The sequence below is a fragment of the Protopterus annectens genome, chromosome 2.part2 (assembly GCF_019279795.1).
Source record: "Protopterus annectens isolate FY-2018-M chromosome 2.part2, PAN1.0, whole genome shotgun sequence".
Classification (NCBI taxonomy): domain Eukaryota; kingdom Metazoa; phylum Chordata; order Ceratodontiformes; family Protopteridae; genus Protopterus; species Protopterus annectens.
In genome coordinates, this window is record NC_056730.1 from 540,822,182 (window position 1) to 540,841,403 (window position 19,222).

At 38.1% G+C, this 19,222-nt stretch overlaps 1 protein-coding gene across 4 annotated transcripts in view; it reads left to right on the forward strand.

Moving 5' to 3' along the window:
- LOC122795706 overlaps nucleotides 1-19,222 on the forward strand; it is a 1,598,363-nt gene that overhangs the window by 1,561,462 nt on the left and 17,679 nt on the right. For 3 of the 4 annotated variants that reach the window (XM_044064005.1, XM_044064006.1, XM_044064008.1), the window contains one exon: nucleotides 9,203-9,396. In XM_044064005.1, the coding sequence (XP_043919940.1) occupies nucleotides 9,203-9,396 (194 nt within the window). The remainder of the gene's footprint in view (nucleotides 1-9,202; nucleotides 9,397-19,222) is intronic. The other variant, XM_044064007.1, reaches the window with a different exon arrangement.

A 19,222-nucleotide genomic window follows, 5' to 3' on the forward strand; every position in this document is an offset into this window, starting at 1 on the left:
TTTCTATCTATCCGTGTGCTATTATAGTACATGATATTCTAGTAGGAGGCAGTGGTGATGTCGAACATGATAGAAACCTCAAGAAAGTTCTGGAAAGAGCATGTGAAGTGAAAAGCTAAATCCTCAGAAGTTACTTATGTTGGTAATTTGTTTACCAGTTCAGGCTTATGACCAGATCCTTCCAAGCAAACAGTAATTCTTGAGATGCCAGCTCCAGACAATGTTCAAGCCCTACAATGTTATCCTGGTATGGTCAACTATTTAGGCAAGTTCATTCCAGATTTAAGCCAATTTTCAGCACCACTAAGAGAGCTGACATGCAAAGATGTAATTTGGTCATGGTCAGAGCAACACCATTGAGTATTTGATGCCTTCAAACAAAAAAAAATGCCAGTCCACCAACCCTAAGACACTGTGGTGTTCACAAACCAGTTACTCTTTCCTGTGATGCTTCTAAGTTTGGTCTAGGTGCAGTCATTTTTCAAGAGGGTAGACCAGTAGTCTGTGCATCGAGAACTCTTTCCCAAACCAAGATGCAATATGCCCACATTGAGAAAGAGCTTTTGGCAATTGTGCTTGCATGTTCATCGTTCCATGTTTATGTTTATGGTCGACCTATCCAGATTGAAACTGACCACTAACCTTTAGTTACTATTTTGAGAAAGCCAATGCTCCTGCCAGATTGCAATCTATGATGCTCAACTTGCAAAGATACAACTTCAGTCTTGTTTACACAAAAGGTAAACTTCTTTATCTTGCTGATACCTTATCCAGATTGCCTAGGAAAACCACAGGACAGCATAACAATGAGCAACCTAATTTTAAAGTCACAGAAGTGAGAACAATTTCTTTCACACATCTTGATGAGCTCAGAACTCATGCAGCTTTAGATCCAATTCTTCAGAAGCTAAGCCTCTTTATTAGTTTAGGATGGCCTTCAAAACAACCTTGTTTACCAGTGGAAGTGCAGCAGTATTTTCCATACAGAGATGAGATTTTGTCAGACTATGGTGTCATCATGAAAGGTCCAAAAGTGATTGTTCCAAAATACTTGCAGCAAGAGTACATTAAGATCTTGCATTGTAGCCAACCAGAAACTGACTCTACCAAAAGAAGGGCAAGAGGACTAGTATTGTGGCCTTCTCTATCTAGAGATATTGAGAATGTACATTTATCTTGTTCAGTATGCAATAATACAAAGCCACATCTGAAAAAAGAACCACTTCAGTTAAGCCAGATTCCTGAACTACCTTGGACAACAGTAGCCACAGATATCTTCAAGTGGAATGGTCAAGATTACTTGGTGTTTGTAGACTCTTACTCAGATTGGTTCAAGATTGACCTACTTCCTAACCTAACTTCTAGTACTGTCATTATTAAGTTGCAGAGACATTTTTCTGTCCATGGTAGTCCGCACAGTTATTTCTGACAATGGTGCACAGTTTATAAGTCAGCAGTTCAGACAGTTTACAGAAGTGTGGGACTTTGTTCATATTATGAGTATTCCTGAATACCCACAGTCAAACAACTTGACTGAACGTGCAGTTCAAAGTGCAAAACAGCTGTTAGAGATCCAAACATCACAATACCAATGTTTTTCTAAACTTGCTATATCTCAGAAACATTCCTCATGATAATCATTTTGGCTCACCTTCCCGAGACTTATGTTGAGACAAACCAGAACCGCATTAACAGTCATCAGCAATTTATTGGTTCCATGTGCTAAAAACAACAAAGCAGTGAAAACCCAACTGTTGAAAAAGCATTTGTCCCAGAAGTCCTACTATGATAAAACCAGCAAACCACTCAGTTCATTAAAAAAAGGAGATATAGTGAGGATGCAGACGTCAAAAGGTTTTGATCGCATCGGATTTGTGAAGAGTTTGTGTCAGGACCCAGGATCATACATTGTGGAATCACAAGGAACAGAATTCATACGAAATCAGAAACATTTGTTACCAGTGTCTGAACCAGTGTTACAGCATCTTGCCTGTGACAGACTCTAGTTCTCAGAGTGACTTGTCCAATGTTCCTGTTCCAGAGGACATTCCGTCAGCAATCCCCGTTCCTGAGAAAATCCCTGAAAGTCCTGAAGGAGAACATTCCCCAGTGACTGCCCCTATTGCTAAACCCAGTGCTATTGCATTACAAGATCAGGTCGCACCTGAAAACCTAGTTCCAGATACACAGCAGCCTGGACATGAATGTTGTTTTCTTTATTAGTGCATGTATAATTTACATGTCTATTGAAATGTTATTGCTTATATGAGACAGCTCAGTAAAGAAGGAAGATGTAGATCAGAGTGTGTAATATACCTTTAAGAAGCACTCCACTCAGTGGGCGTGTGCTTATATGTACTGAGCACGTGCAAGCAAGAATGCCATTTTGAATGAGCAACCAGAGTGATAGCATGCAAGTATGTGACCAGTCACTTAGTTTAAGTTAATTGTTCCTGCCATCCATCCTGATGTGTTTGTATGCAATAAATTACTTAAATGAACACCCAAGCCTCTTCGTCTTAATATGTACAAGACGAGTGGCACTCTTGACCCAAGCAAATTCACTTTTGTCAAAGGCAGATTCTGCCTTCTTAACTTGGCTGGCTTCTTTGAAAGGTTTGCTTGAAGTAATGGATGAAGGAAAGTCAGTGCAGACTGCATATATAGACCTCACAATGTCTTTTCATGCCATACCACACTTGGGTATTGTTGATTAAATCTTCCAGCTAAATATTAATCCCCATGTAGCTCATTGGATAGCAAATTGGATCAGAAATGGACCCACAAAATAAGGGTAGGTAACAATACTCTCCCAAATGGCCTGTCACTAGTAGTGTACCCCAAGGATCAGTCTTGGGCCAATTCTGTTTAGTGTTTACTTTTTGGATGTCAAAGAAATGTTAAATGTTTATGGCTGACCAGGTTTGCAGATAACTTTAAACTTGGTGCCATCATAAACTCTCCAGGGGACACCAAAATCTTCCAAAAGGATAGCTGGTATCATATCCATGGACTAAAAACTAAATGCCAAAAAATGTGTAATAATTTACTTCATCTTGCATAATGTACACTGTAACTATCACACTGATAACACATCCCTGAAAATCAATCTGGTAGATGGCAACCTAAGAATATATGTGGATAACAAACTGTCCTTCAATTTCAATATTGCAACTATTGTAAGAAAGTCCTTTATCATTGCATAGCTTATTAGTAAGTGTATGGTATCTAATTCCAGGCATGTGATCATCCCATTGTATTTGGCACTAATAAGACTGAACATTGTGTGCAATGCCCCTTTTGTTATGTATGTCCAAACACTTTTCACAGCTTGAAAGGCCACAGTGCTTTCTCACCAAGAAAATCAAGGGTCTAGGTCATAACAACTGTACTGACCATGTCAAAGTCATGCCCTTCTTCTTGGTATCAGAGGATCAATCTCTGCCTCACGTACAGAGTCTCAACAGACCTCCTCTTCCAAGATCTACTACACAAAAGCTCTTAATCTCTTCTACAACATAAATATAATATTTTGGAGGGATAGCTATGTTCACAGAGAATTCCTCTTTTTTGGAATTGTCTTAGTTTCATATTACAGCAAAGTACTTAATTTAGTCTGTTCAAACATAATCTGGATGAATGGATGGAAAACCATAAATGTATCCATGGTTTAGCACCCTTATCCCTTATAGATAAGGATAGCATGTAATGATGTTGCCTATCTCTGAGTTATTCATACTTAAATTGCAAAGGCTAATAATTTCATGTAGAATACTTGACTAGGCTTTTAAAGATACTTGAAGATCAAAAGCCTATTAAGTACCTATGAACCTATGAGCCTATAATGGTTCAGATCAGCCATATTTGGCCTGTTTCTTTTGTTTCAGCATGCAGCTTCACAAAACAACTACAAGGAATTAGACTAAAATTTTAGCAGACATCCAGTAAGACACTGTGCGTAAAATGTATATTGCCACTGTTTCCTTAGATTGAGTTAACACTGCTTTTTGATATCATTTACGTGTTACTGTAAGTACAAATAATTACACTTGCATTTCAAAATGAATGTTTCACAAACTGTGCCATTTATAACGTTCTAATAGCCATTCTGTCCTTAATTTTCCTTACCTACAAATTTTAGTCTGTCTATACTTCAAGATTTTATATAAAACATTAAAGACTAGACACATGGATGTGCTTGTCCAACATACTGCATGAGCTGTAAGCTCAGTATGCAAAGATTTAACTCATGTTCAAATGTCTGCATAGCTGGTGACACTTGAAGAAAAACAATATTTGAAATTAAAGATAATGCAACCTTTTTTCAAGAAATGAATTTTGAATCTGATTTCATAACAACATATTTAACAATGTGATTTAGACACGTCTGAGTCCATTATAGACAAAAAGTGTGGAACATATATGTTTTTGTGCATGACACTAAATGTCAGAGCAGCTAAATGGATATGTAGTCCTACTAGTGGTATTAAGCAGTATATAAGACAGTTTCTCTGGAACATGCAGTGTAGTTATCACCAATCACATTGATTCTTGGTTACAAAATTCTTGTAGCGTATGACTTCTGGTTTGCAAGATATGCACATAAAATGTGTGCTGCTGCACGTAAATCACAATTCCTTTGGAAGGGATAATAAATCCAGTGACAAAAAAACCTTCCCTACTAAAGAGTAATATATAGAATTTGACTTCTGATGTCCTGACAACTTAGTACAGATGTATTTTTTGTATAGACTTCCCATACTGAAAAATGATTTATTTGTTGCTAATGGAAATAGTAAAGGTACAAGACACCACAGTTAAGTGGTGCAGTGGTTAACATTGTCACCTCACAGCAAGAAGTCCTTTGGTTTGATTCTCAGCTATGGTGCCATTCGGGTGGAGTTTGCATGTCCTTCCTGTTTTCGCGTGGTTTCCTCGCACATTCCAGAGACATATATCTGGAGTGTTTCTCCCTGGGCCTCCACTGAAACTGGGCTCTGTCCTAGTCAAACCTTCCTGATAAGCAAATATTAAATAAAGTAAATAAATATTCAAACAGAGAATATAGATAAATGCTACTCTATAATTAAGAAATTAAATGCATCTCAGTGTTGAAGTCGCCTCCGCTACAGTGCTATGGGCATTATATGTAAGTTTGATATTTGCACCAGTTAAATGGTTCCCTTTCCTGAGGGGGAGTTCAAGATTTTTATTTGAGTGTGTGTGTGTGTGTGTGTGTGTGTGTGTGTGTGTGTGTGTGTGTGTGTGTGTGTTTGTGTGTACACACACACACACACACACACACACACACACACACACACACACACACACACACACACATATGTATATATGTTTGTATTTATGTAGTTGTCATTCATTTGCTTGACAATACAAATGAGCAACGCAGTGACAAAAAATGGGCGACAGCACAAATCATATCTGGTTGATTACAAGTGGTACATAGTCTAGGTATGATGGGGTATGCAGGAAAATGTGTGTTTGAAATAGTACTGTTTTTGAAATATTCTGTTAGGGTAGTATGTTTTTGTGAGTATTTGCAGGTTAGAGTTAGCATTAGGGTTAGGTAAGGGGGTAAATTTCTGTTGTGCGTGTCGTGTTGTGTATGTTATGTAACCTTTTGTCTTGACTAGTGGTACTGACAGGGAAAGTTTTTTTAGTAATGTAATGTAATGCGTACGGTTAGGGCAGGGGTATTAGAATTAGCAGTCACGAGTATGGTGGTGAAGGGGGTTGAAGCAGAAACGTGATATTTTTTCCTTTTATGACAGTTCAGTACACATGCATTCAAGGCATGTTCTGCATCTCCCGCTTTGAAAACTATTATATCCATTTCTTAAAGCAAATTAATTTAATGAAATGCATGAAACTGGCACATTCTAATGGTCATATAAGGGTATTTGTGGTGTCTGTCTGTAGAGAGTTAGATCTCTGAAAAAAGTTTAGTAGAATCTGCATGGAAAACAAATGTGAGTCTACAGTTGTAAAATGCAGTTTGATCATGCTTTAAGTACTGTGTTAACAGAATTATAGCTGCATGTTGAATTCACAGTTTCTGTTAAAGTTTTCTTTTTTGTTCTGTGTCTACATTTCAGATTGATTTAAAAATATCACATTCAGGACTACATATACTTTGGCTTTAATTTTTTATATTGCATCAGCACAAAGCATTCATGATTTTGTGCACTAAGTGACTACCCCATGAGAAAAAAGGTGCATGCTTGCTATGAGGAGACACTTGCAATATGGATACTTTTATAATAAAGTAATGTGAAAGGTTTATATATTCATTTTGTACTTAAATCATCTAAAACACTGATTTCAGTTTTTGCACAGAGATTGTCCTTTACGACTGTGCCGCCTTTGACAGGGTAAACATCTGGCTATGAAATCACAAACTGTTCACATGTAAAAGTTGTGATATATATTTTTTTAAATATTCTACCGCACACACTTTCTCACTGTTCATGGCAAACCAAGTAAATGTCTGTTTTATTGTCATAAGATACCAGTGGTCAGTCACTTTCCATAAAACCTACATCACCACCATTCCCAAGAGCAGACACTTTCTGACAAGTTACAACTCTAATGTTTAACTTTGGAAAAGTAAAATGAATTATAATCAGTGTAATATATGTGTAATATCACACACACACACACACACACACACACACACACACACACACACACACACACACACACACACACACACACACACACACACACACACACACACACACACACACACACACACACACACACACACACACACACACACACACACACAATGCCCTTAACAAGCCAGTTTGACATTAAGTTGCTTTCACACACAGACTAAATCCCGACCCCCTTAAAATAGACACTTTCTGACTGGGTTAACCTACAAAATTTGACTGTGATAAAGTGAAAGTAATTCTGTCCACAGTATATTAAGTTACCTGTTTCTAAATCAAGCGAAAGTGAATAATATGATGCTGCTATTGTGCAGATTTGAAATTAAAATTTGTGTTTCTTTTCCATTGTACACATTTTGTGACTTCATGTTATTGGACTGTGCAGTTAGGAAGATTTTGTTCTGTGCTTTATTATTTTTTTAATTGTTTTTGCTCCTTGCCACTGACCATCGGCTGCCACCAGGGTCACTCATCATTTAGCAGCCCACTAGCCACTCATTTCTTTTTGAACTTGCTCTGATCCATCCTGGGGTCAGTGAGGAGAGTGAGGCTCTTGGTGCAACATCATATTTCTGACTGAAGAGTTTTTATTTTATTATGCCCTAACTTGTCTTCCTCGCACACACCTCTTGTACATACAGGGGTGGAAGTGCAATTTGTGGGAGCATGTAGGTCTTATCATACAGCTTACGTTGCAGTTCAGGCAGTGTCCACCATTTATTCCTCTTTAGGACAAGCCCCCTTGTGCTTCTGCAGCCATCATGAGGGATTGACCATGAGGTGCACCAAGTACATGATCCCCCATGATGACCATGCCCATCCTTCCCTTTCCAGTTCCACAGATGCCCAAGCAGGAATCAAATCCAGGTCACATTGACCAGAGTCAGAGTTCAACCCTCTATATCATGGCACTGGCTGTATTTTTTTTTAATTTGTTTTAACTTGAATATGTGTTACAGAGTTTTGAAATAAAGGTGTAATTTAATGTTAAAACTATGATCACAATAAACTGAGTTTGTTCTGCTCAGGCCATATATGGGTGATGGAAGTGCATGCGCTGGAGCAGAGACGAAAAATAAGTAGTGATTGTGCTGGTTTGATAACAGGACTATTGTTGTGGAAAAGGCTCTTTGTGGGCTTTTTTATTCCAGGCATCATCTTTTATATTTTATAAGCATCATAGGTATAGCTAGGCATATACCATATTTGCTGTGGTATGTAATTCTTTTTCCAAATAATTTGTTATTTTGCAAATACAGAGTTTCATCACACATGACCTGAGTGGTACCGTCTTTATTTTGGCAGTCTGTTTTCACTATTTCTCCTTGTGGCATTACAAATTTATTGTAAAAGTCTTACAAATTCTTTACAGCTTTTAATCTTTCTGAGTTTTCTCCATGTGGCATATATTTTACATATTTTATTCTGGATTTGTATCTATATATTTTATTGTACTTTTATAAAACATATTGCAAATTTTGATACATATGATGCAGTACAGTGTAAGAACTTTTATTTCATTTTGTACATATTAAGGCTGAGCCTAAAATAAGCCCCATTAGATCATTGTTCATCCCTAGTTAACAGATATAAAGACATAAATTTAATTTGTGCAATGAGATCTGCTATAATATAATACAAGGGCATGTTAGCAATGGCTTATGTAAGATTATTTTGAAATATTTTATTAAACATATTTTTAATTATTTATGTGCTTATTTTTGTGTAAGCTTAACATTTCATTTTTTAATTAATTAGAAACATTGCCCTAGGGTTGAGGGATCGTTATTTTACTGAAAAGGGACTACATTTTGGAAGTTGCATGGATTCTGCCTGTTACCTAATGAGCAGGACATTTTATTTATTTGTTTTCTTTTTCTTTTTTTCTTTTCACTTAAGTGCAAGAGAGAATGTATTTATCAGTATAATCATGTTACCATTGTAAAGGTAATATAACTTTAAACATTTTATTATTGTCACTGTAGTCCTTTTTAATGCTGTTTTAGAGATGTGTATTAATGTTACTACTGTAAAGATGATATAACTTTAAACATTTTATAATTGTCACTGTAGTCATTTTTAATGTTGCTTTCAGTGATGTATAATCATGTTATCATTGTGAAAATAATATAATTTTAAAACATTTTATTATTGCCACTGTAGTCATTGTTAACGATGACTTCAGTGATGTATAATCATGCCGTCATTATGAAGTAATATAACTTTAAACATTTTATTATTGTCACCGTGTCATTGTTAATGCTGTTTTAGTAATGTGTCCTTTAGTTTCACATCATTTCTCAATATACGTTTTTATCTATTGTGACAATCAAAGCACTCAAAATAAATGACCTGTCCCTAAAAAGTGGCTGATGTGACTGTGTAGTCTGCTTACTGACGTCAAGAAAATAGAAAGTAAAATTATGCATGTAGTATGACTACCACTTATAGCAGTTTGTTAGTGTGGATTTAAATACCTGACAAGTCTTTGTACTTTGCAATCTGTACAGATGAGCTTCAACCAGAGGATGGACAGACCCATGCCCAGTACAGTCTGCCTACTTTCAGTGCACTAGACAAAAACACTGCCTGCACCACTTTGAAGACAGAGCATTGCGAGAGCGAGGACCATGACAGTGGGATGGAACAGGACCAGCAGGCAGAGGAAGATACTCGACAGGTACCAAGCGGCATGACTTTATTGGTAAATAGAGACATCCTCTGTGAGTAATTGTAACCTGTAAAGGAAGCTTCTATCACTTTCTTAGAACTTCCTAAAACTGTCATTGAAAAATGCATAGAGGTCTTATGGCTCTGTGATCACCTTTCCATTTTGCACTCTGTTGTGTCATACTGTATTTCATCCTGATTTACTTCACTCCCTTTTTATAACCTCTTATCTTCCCTTTACCTTCCTTTTAGCTAATACTAATCGTTTCATTGTTTTCCCATAACTATGTTACCGATGCAGTCAGGGTAAGATTGGCAACAAACTTACTAAAACATTAGCTTTCCTTTCTTTATATCATCCAGACTAAGATGCCCAGTATTCCTTTTTTTCTTCTGCCAATAGCAGAGCGTCAGGAGCCAGCAGCTCCTCTCCAAATGTAATGGGTCTAGTGGAACTACTTTAGTTTCCCAGGCTCATCCTCTGGATCAGTGAGGAGATTGAGGATGCTGGTGCAGTGTCATAGTATTGCCAGAGAGTCTGCCCTAACTCCTGACAACCCAGCGAAATCTTGCAAGCCCTGCAATCACTGCCATCTGGAGGTTCATGCCCTGTCCCATGCATGTGACAGCACACCACTTATGCTTCACAGAGCTCACCAGTCTTGTAGTGCTTCTTTACTGCAGAATGTCTAGGCTGACATATTTCCATAGGATGTGTGAGCTGACATTAGCCACTTTCTCCCTTTTCTCTATGTGAGACCCCTCCATTGTCCATGCCACCAATCAAACATGAGTCATTGGAGACACAGTAAGAGCTTTATCCTTCTTTACCTCACGGAAGCAGTACCTAGTATCTCTTGGAGCAAATTACAGACTGTCTGGGATAGTGCATGTCAGTATTCATCGTAAGGATCATCACTTTAATATAATTCTTTATACAGTGGGAATTAACTACAAGTGGGCATCTGTCCTTCCCGTCCTTCCAGGTTGACTCTGAGAACTGTGAGATGTCTAAAGAGCAGAGATAATCTTCTCCCCATGACAAAGATATCAGAATGATACTTGGTATTAAAAAGGGTAGAAGTTTAGAACACATTTTTTTTTTTTTTGCCACAAGATTCATTTACTCGTCAGTCTGCCACTCCTTGCATGTAGCTTCCAGAAAGCATTGAGTACCCAGTTTGAGAAAATGTTTTTTTCTAACTGCTAAGATGAGTTTATTGTTTATTACTGTATATTTGGCACACTTAGGCATATTTATTCTGCATTTTTCCCCCAGATGCTCCCAGAGGAGATCATCAACAATTGTGCCTTTACGAAACAGATTCCTCTAAAAATAATTAATAATAGCTAAAGTGCTTACCTCACAAGCACAGGATACATGGTTTAATTATCACCTTTAAGGGAAATTAGCTAGGCTTACAATGACCCACAAAGGCAGCTAGGCCAATACCTATCTATGAACCTAAGTTATATTAAAAAAATGGTATGCTGGTAATATTGTGATATAGAATGGCTGGCAAACCCACAGGATCATAGTTATTAGGTATCTCATTCAAAGGAGGACACACTCAGGAGTGCAGCACCACATCCCCATTAAAATGCACTTCAGTATCAGCAATCCATCTACATGGTGTGGGTTAGTGTCAGCAATCCATCTACATGGTGTGGGGGTTGAACCCACATCCTTTGTCATCAAAAGGCAACTATGCTACCTCTCATGCCAGTAGCCATGCTTTTAAATTCTGTAGCACAAACACTGACGACCAGTTGCTAAAAAAAAAAAAAAACAGTTGCACATTACAAACAAGCATAACATGAGCAGCAGTAAACTTCTCTTCCCTTGAAACTCACATTCCTTAAGTAGTCTGGTTGATGTAGAGTATTCAGTCTCCTGTCTCCTGTAACCAAGGTAGTGGTTTTGACCCTGAGCAGTTAATTAACCAACCTTCCATTCCCAACTAGGGCATTATACACACACACACACACACACGCACACACACACACGCACACGCACACGTACATGCACACACACACACACACACACACACACACACACACACACACACACACACACACACACACACACACACACACATACCCTGCATTGTCCTCATGTAGAGGTTTCTGGGGCTTGTGAGGTCCTAATGCAATGCTTGTTTCGGGGATATTGGGCCCCCTGCCAACACAGGCCCTAGGCAGCTACTTAGGTCACCTAGTGCTGGATCTGGCTGTGGCCACAGATGGAAATCAGCCCTTGCACTCTCACTTCTAGAGTTTGTGTGAATGTGTCTACTGAGCTCAACTCCTACTTTAGCCCTGGAAATTAATCTGATTTGTGGCTAAAATGGGAAGCAGCTTGCACAATGGTTTACTTTTGTTTTTACTGCAATAAATTATCATACTTCAGTCCATCTGTTTTTCAGTCTCTTACACATGACTTCCAGAAAACAATAAGTGCTTTATATTAGACCTTTTTATCTCTGAGGTAAAGACCTTAACTTTATATCATCCCTTCCCTCCTATGTAAGTAAGTACTAGCTTAGCTGCCATTCTTGGTCATTTTAAGCTTAGCTAATTTCTCTTAAAGGTGAGAATCAAACCCTGGACCGTGTGTCTGTGAAGTAAACTCCTAAACCACGGACCTTGTGTCTGTGAAGTAAACACCTTAAACATTGCACTCACCCTAATCTCCTTATACTAAGAAATCAGTGTGCAGAATATTATAATCTTAGCCAACAACCAAAGGTTGGAATCAAACCGTGTACCTCATAACTGTGAGGTAAGGACCTTACCTGTTACACCAACCCTTTCTTTCTGTTGTGCAGCTGGTGAGAGAAGGAGCAGAGGGACATTATTCCTTGATCTTCCTATTACCAATTGCTAGAAAGCCTGCAGTTTGCTACTTACATTCCAATTTGGGATAAATGCTACTTCTTTGCTCCTGGAGAGAGGAGTGGATCCTGCTGGTCAATGATTGGGTAGTGTGTAGTGGTCTGGTTGCAGTTTTCATGATAACCTCTTTAGACGCTTTACACAGCTTGGCTTTCTGTTGTATCAACCTGCTATAGGTTCTGTTAAGGGTGTTTAACAAGAAAATGTAAAGTGTATGGAGTTTGTTAACATCTGGGTTAATACTGCTTCTTATGAAGCATGTTGGGATTAGTGCTACTCTTAGCTTATGGTGAGAGAAGGAGCAAAGCATCACTAATTCCTAGCTGTGTTCAGCTGTATTGAGGCCAGTGCTATCTGCAATATCAGATAGATGGCGCCTCTAGAAATCAACTCCAGTATTCCCCTTTCAGCCCACATTAGAAAGCACTTGTGACCATGGATTTGCAGTTTCCAAGTGCCTTTGTACAATGTACCCAATTGACTCCTGATTAATGACAACTACCTACTACGTAATCAGATTGACACAGTGTGTGAGAGGTGTAGTTATTCAAACTTAGGGAGGCAAAGGTCTCAAATATAGCCACTACAAACAGTAAACATGTTATCAGTAACACACAGCACCACACTATACCTACCACACACAGTACAGGCCAAATACTTAGACCTACTTATGCTGAGGTTCTTAAAAGTAACTTCCCTGAAATAAGGCCTCCAAAGTGTAACTTAAGAAACATGCACCCTCAGCAACCTCACAAACACTCATCGCAGGCTGCACCCACCAAGAAACATGGATCTATGACTTACAGTCTCTCATCACAGGCCAACTTCCTAGTCATAGGTGACTTCACGGTGAGACACACTGATGCACCACACACTAGGCTGAGTAAGGAGAGGGTCACAGTTAGTTGCCTATTGGGTGCCAAGATTCACCACATATTGCATAGACTGAAGTCATTGCACCACAAGTGCACATATGACATAGTCATAGTACACTTGGGAGTAAATGACTTGAGACATATTTCCCTAGACTATATGAAAAGAGACATGACTGAGCATACCACAGTGTGAACAAAAGCTTATTGGCTTAGCTTCTGGTGTCATTTGGGCAGGGTGGTCAATGTGTATGTATGCATGTATGTATCTGTGCACACACACACACACACACACACACACACATATATATATATATATATATATATATGTGTGTTTGTGTGTGTGTGTGTGTGTATGTATGTGTACATATATAGATCTACTTTAAATTGTCAAAATAAACACTTACGTGAAATTCAAAATTTCGAGACCACTTTGCCAAAATGGCATATTATCCAATACCCAAAACACTGCAATTTCACTGAGCCACCATGTTGAACTTTGCCCTTTTCTCCAATATAGTGCAATCTTGGAGTTGATATATTTAGTTGCGGGGAGGCACAGCCCCCCTCACATGCATAGGTTTGATTTGCATCTGTGTTGGTGGACAAGTGGTTTGTTTCCCAGAGTGAAATCCAGTGTTCCATGTGTTCTATAACATGCTGTTTCAGCAAAGTGAACTCAACATTTTGAATTTCGCATAAGTGTTTTTTTCGACAATAAAAAAAAAAAAAATATATATATATATATATATATATATATATATATATATATGTATAGATTGTATAGATATAGATATATAAAATACACATATATCAACCAAAGCTGAGATGCTAGATAGTCCTAACTGCTTTGTCAAGGATGGCATGCATCCATCTCCCCATGGCTTTCGTGTCTTGGTTAAAACCGTGTCCTTCACCAAAGTGCCTTTTTTAGGCAGTGTTAGTCTTTGAAACTTACAGCTTAACCAAACAGAATCTTAATAATGTAAAGGTGTTGCTACATTGAGCTGCAACATAAAGATGTAGTGGCTCAGTGCTAGGAGCCTCAACAAAAAGCTTCACTTCCAACAGACACTGCTTACCCCAGAGTGAATCTATGTGCAATGTTACAAAGATGTGGTTCAAGACCATTGACAGCATCCGTTCAGTACAGGATTTCAGCATCTACCATGTGTTCAGGACTAGACAAAGGCTCTAAAGGTGGTGGTATCTTTATATTTGTAAAACAACATTTTACTGCTAGGCTCATTAGACAGGATAATGACTTGGGACGTCTGCAGTTCCAGCTTATCATTAAAACCCCCCATTAATGCATCATAGCTAAATATCAGACCCTTTCTGTGCCCTACTTGGCCCATACTTCCTAGATGACTAGTATGGGGTCCCTAGGCATTAGGCCAAATACCATTCGTTTTGGGGACTTCAACTACCCCTCCATGATCTTGGAGACTTATACATCTCCTAACATCTATAAATACAAACTCTCTGGACCGGTTAGCCTGCACACCAACTAGATATGACCTCACCATTATGGAGCAGCTCTGTTTCCCACCAATTGGAACTTCCTCCCTAGACAAATTGTATCACATCCTCCGTAAGACTGAAGCAAGAAGCATCTTCATATACTTCAGTATTCAGTGATTATGTGAAGGCTAATCTGCTAAAACTGAGTGATGACCTGGCTAAATTCAGTATCCTCCTCCTAATTTATGATCCCACTGCATATGCAGAGTCTTTTACCACCTAACTCTGTGCACATGTGAATAGCTGCATAGATGCATCTGTCCACCACTGAAGTATATATAATGCCAAATTTAAAAATAAACCCTTATCGTGGAACCCAAATATAAACACTCTACAATAAAAGAAAACAAACTCATTGCATGCAATAGTAAGTGTAACTCTGAAAATGCAAAAAAAGGACTGCTGCTAAACTTAACAAGGAACCCCTGCCTTGACCAAGTAAACCAAAGCTAGATATGCAGTAAAAATCACCACCCAGGAAAATGACAACCATATGGCATTCTTTAACAATGTTAAAAACCCCAGAAACAGTGCCCAGTACTGCACAGAGTTAACAGTAAATGATATCACATACGCAAACAATGTGGACATAGACAATCTAGTAGATAAATTTAGATGTAACTTCACTCCCCCACACACATTCCCAGATCACATACACACATCTGCACCCCTCCCAAATCTTCCAGTAACAAAGCACTTTTCAAAGCCAAGAACACTGCTTCTATGCAGCTGGATAACATACCAGGCTATCTATTGCTCAGACTGAAACAGGACCTGTCAACTATGCTTTTTTGTGACAGACAAATAGAGGACAACAACAGTCATCCCCCTGTACAAAATGGTGGTGTCAGTGGACCAAGGTAATTATAGATACATATGTCTGATCATCCATATCTGTAAGGCTATGGTGAGGATCATTGTGTAAGTAATAAATAAGGACATAAATAACTTACAAAATCTTGACATAAATGAGTTTGGTTTTGTCAAGAGTAGATCATGCGTGTTTAACCTGATTGACTTCTTTGAAAAGGTTACTGAAGCAATATATGAGGAAAAATGAGTAAACTATATATCCAGACATCTCAAAGGCATTTGACACCATCCCACAATCAGGTATTGTTGATAAACTCTCCCAGTTAAATGTTAATCCCTATGTTGCTTGTGGGACAGAAAATTAGCTCACAAATAGAACTCAGGAAATTAGGGTTAGGGGCTCTATTTCCTCAAAAAAATTTCCACTAGTGATGTACCCCAGGATTCAGTCCTGAGGCCACCCCTCTTTGGCATTTACCTCCTGGAGGTCAAAGCTAATGTTGACAGTTTATGGTCGACAGTGATTGAAGACTGAACTCGGTGCTGTCATAAACACTTCACAGGACAAGAATATCCTGTAAGAACACCTTTTCCAAATGTATAGTTGGTGTCATAACCATGAACTAAAACTAAATGCCAAAAATATATTAAGGTCTCCTTTGTCATGCATAATGTACCCTGTAAGTATCACATCAACAACACACCTGTGAAAATTGATCCAGTAGTTAGGGATACTGAGAACCTATGTGGACGACAGATTGTCCTTCCATCACTATGTATACACTATTGTAATAAAGTTCTTTTTCATTGCACAGCATATCAGTAAATGTATATTGTCTAGGTCCAGAGATATGATCATTCCACTGTATTCTGCACTTATTAGACTAATCACTGAGGATAATTCCCCCTTTAGTGTGTATCTGTCCAAACACTTAACACAACTTGAATGACCGCAGGATGTTCTCACCAAGAATATCAATATCTTCAATTGTAAAAACTACACTGACCATCTCAAAGCATTTCCACTCTTCTAGGTAGCATAGAGGCTAATGAGAGGTGATTTTTGCTTCGAGTATACAGACTCAGCACTCTGTTCTTACAAATCTACTTAATATCTGCAAGTCCAATGGTGGCATAAGCACCTGCTCAAGAGATCTTAATCTTAATCTTAATCTCTTCCGTAACATACACAGAACATGTTGAAGGGATAGTTGCATATCAAGAGAATACCACTTCTTTGAAATAATCTTCTTCCACACATAAAGTACTTCCCTTGTTCTACTCAAATGTAATGTGGATGAATGGACAGGAAACCACAAATTCATCCCTTGTCCCTTATGGATAGTGGTAACATTCAAAAATAATTCAAAGCTAGGCTTCTTAAGATCTCAATGGATCAATAGTCCAGGAAGTACCTATAAAACTATAGGTTAAAGTACACCAGTTTTCAAATGAATACAAGATCAGATCAATATGATGTGCCATCATTAAGACTATAACTTCACAAGAAATAGTGAGCTTACATAAATATTTTATGAATAGCAATGTAGAGGTGTATCTTGTAGTTAGAATGTGAAAACAGCCCCTGTACCATTTTACTTGTTAACAGTGTTTCTGTGTAGTTAAAAGTGCATATTCATCAGTCCTAAATTCATTTCTAAACTTTAATGCAGCAGTAGTAGTAGTAGTGTTACAGTAAGTGAACTGTTTACAGAATAGTCCTGTGAGGAAGTACTGTAGTACTGCGGAACGTTTTGCCAGTACCTCAGTGCTGGTCTTTGTGCATTTGAATGCTGTAGACAATCTTCTTCTTCTCCTTTCGGCTTTTTCCCGGTTAGGGATTGCCAGAGTGGAACACCTGTCTGCTCATGATTGGCAGTGGAGTTTTACGGTGTCGAGTTGTCAGCCCAGCGCCCAACCTTCCACAGAAGGCACACACTTGCATACACTCACACCTAGAGCCAAATTTAGGGTGTCCCAAGCAGTCAAGTGCTATATGTTTTCATCTGAACAAAGCCTTTGGAGGCTGTATTAATTAATTTATACAACCGTAGACTGTTGAAAGTCATGTAACGTTTTTTTTTTTGCAAGAAAAAATGTAATATGTTGCTTTCCTGACATTTTCTTTGATGCATGTAAATCTAGTTAATTTTGGCTGTCCCATGGTGCTGACCTTAGTAGCCTTGGAACCCACATAATTCAGCAACTGTATGCTGCATTATTGCTACTGTGTATGAGCACTTTTGAAAAAAAATGATCACAGAGAAGCAATATACAGTATTATAGCCCTCATTCTTTGAAAATCACTGGTCGCTAAATCAGATAAATTAGAAGTAAAAGACAAATGAAGGCCATGTGCATGTAGCTGCAGGAAGTCATGCGTTCTTTCTTTCATAGTCCGTGCCTTGTTAGTAATGGAAATCATGTTTACTGCAGAAAATCAATGGTCATGAGAAAGCATCAAACAGTATTATGGTACTGATACTTTTGTTTTCTAATATCAAACATTGAGAAATAGTAGCCAGTTACATGCAAGAGGAATATTTCACTTTATTTTACATGATTACAAATATTTTTTGCAGCAGTATTTGCATGCATTTGCATACTGGAGCACAGTAATTTACTTTAGCTTCTGCAGTCTCTACAAATCTACCTTTCAGATGCTGTTGCAAAAGAAGGTCATCATGGGAAGCAGCTTAGAACATGTAGTCCTTATTCTTTGATTTGATCTGTTCCATAATACCTACTTATGAGAAGCAATAGCCAAACATACACAACATAATTATTTTTTTTTTATTTTACAAGACTGTAAATATCATTTGGTGTATTGTTTGCATCTGGATGTTAAAATATGTGACTGTCTTATGATGTTAGGGTTTTGTGGAATTGATTGCTGTATTCCATGAATTGCATAAGATAGAACATGGGAGTCTGGTAAAATATACCTGGGGGCTCTATTTGTGTTATTGAGCAAACATACTTGTATAAAAACATTATGAGGAACCACTGCACAATATTATGGTCTTGAGTCTCTGACACACAAATGCATACACTATTTGATATACCTGGTAGTGAGTATTAATAACCAGATACAAGCAAGAAGGATATTTCACTATATTTTGCATGATTGCAGATCCAGTCTGTATAAATGTTTTCTCCATCCCTCTCCTGATTCCACCACAACCATCTCACCATGGCATTACACCATAGTGCAATATTACCATTTCACTGTCGGACAACATTTGGCATTGACAAATGCTTGTTCTGATTTGCCTTTTTTCTAAAGGGTTCTTTACCCACTTCCACAATGTGGGTTTCCTTCCCTCCCTTGGTCATGGAACATGTGCATTGTTGCCCTTGTCTAGTTCTTTTTAAGTGTACTTAACACTGAGCTAAAGATTTAATCTGAGCATGTGTTGTGAGTTAGTGACATATGATTTATTTCAGTGAATAAAGATTATCAGAGCTTCTGCAGGGGCAAGTTACTTCAGAACTTACCCATGAAAAGCAGTAAGACTTTTTTCCTTAAAGCAGTGGTTGACTTCCATGTAAACAATACATTATTTCCCATTGCTTTCCCAGAATATTCTTGTCTTGGTGAGAGAAGTCTGTGTTTACTAATTATAAAGAGTCTTTACATGGTACAATGAGTAACAAAAACACATGAAGGTATTGCCTCCTAGGTACATCTCACATGGGGACTTAACATGTCCATTAGCTTTTCATTTAGGAGAACTTGTTTGAATAACTGCATGT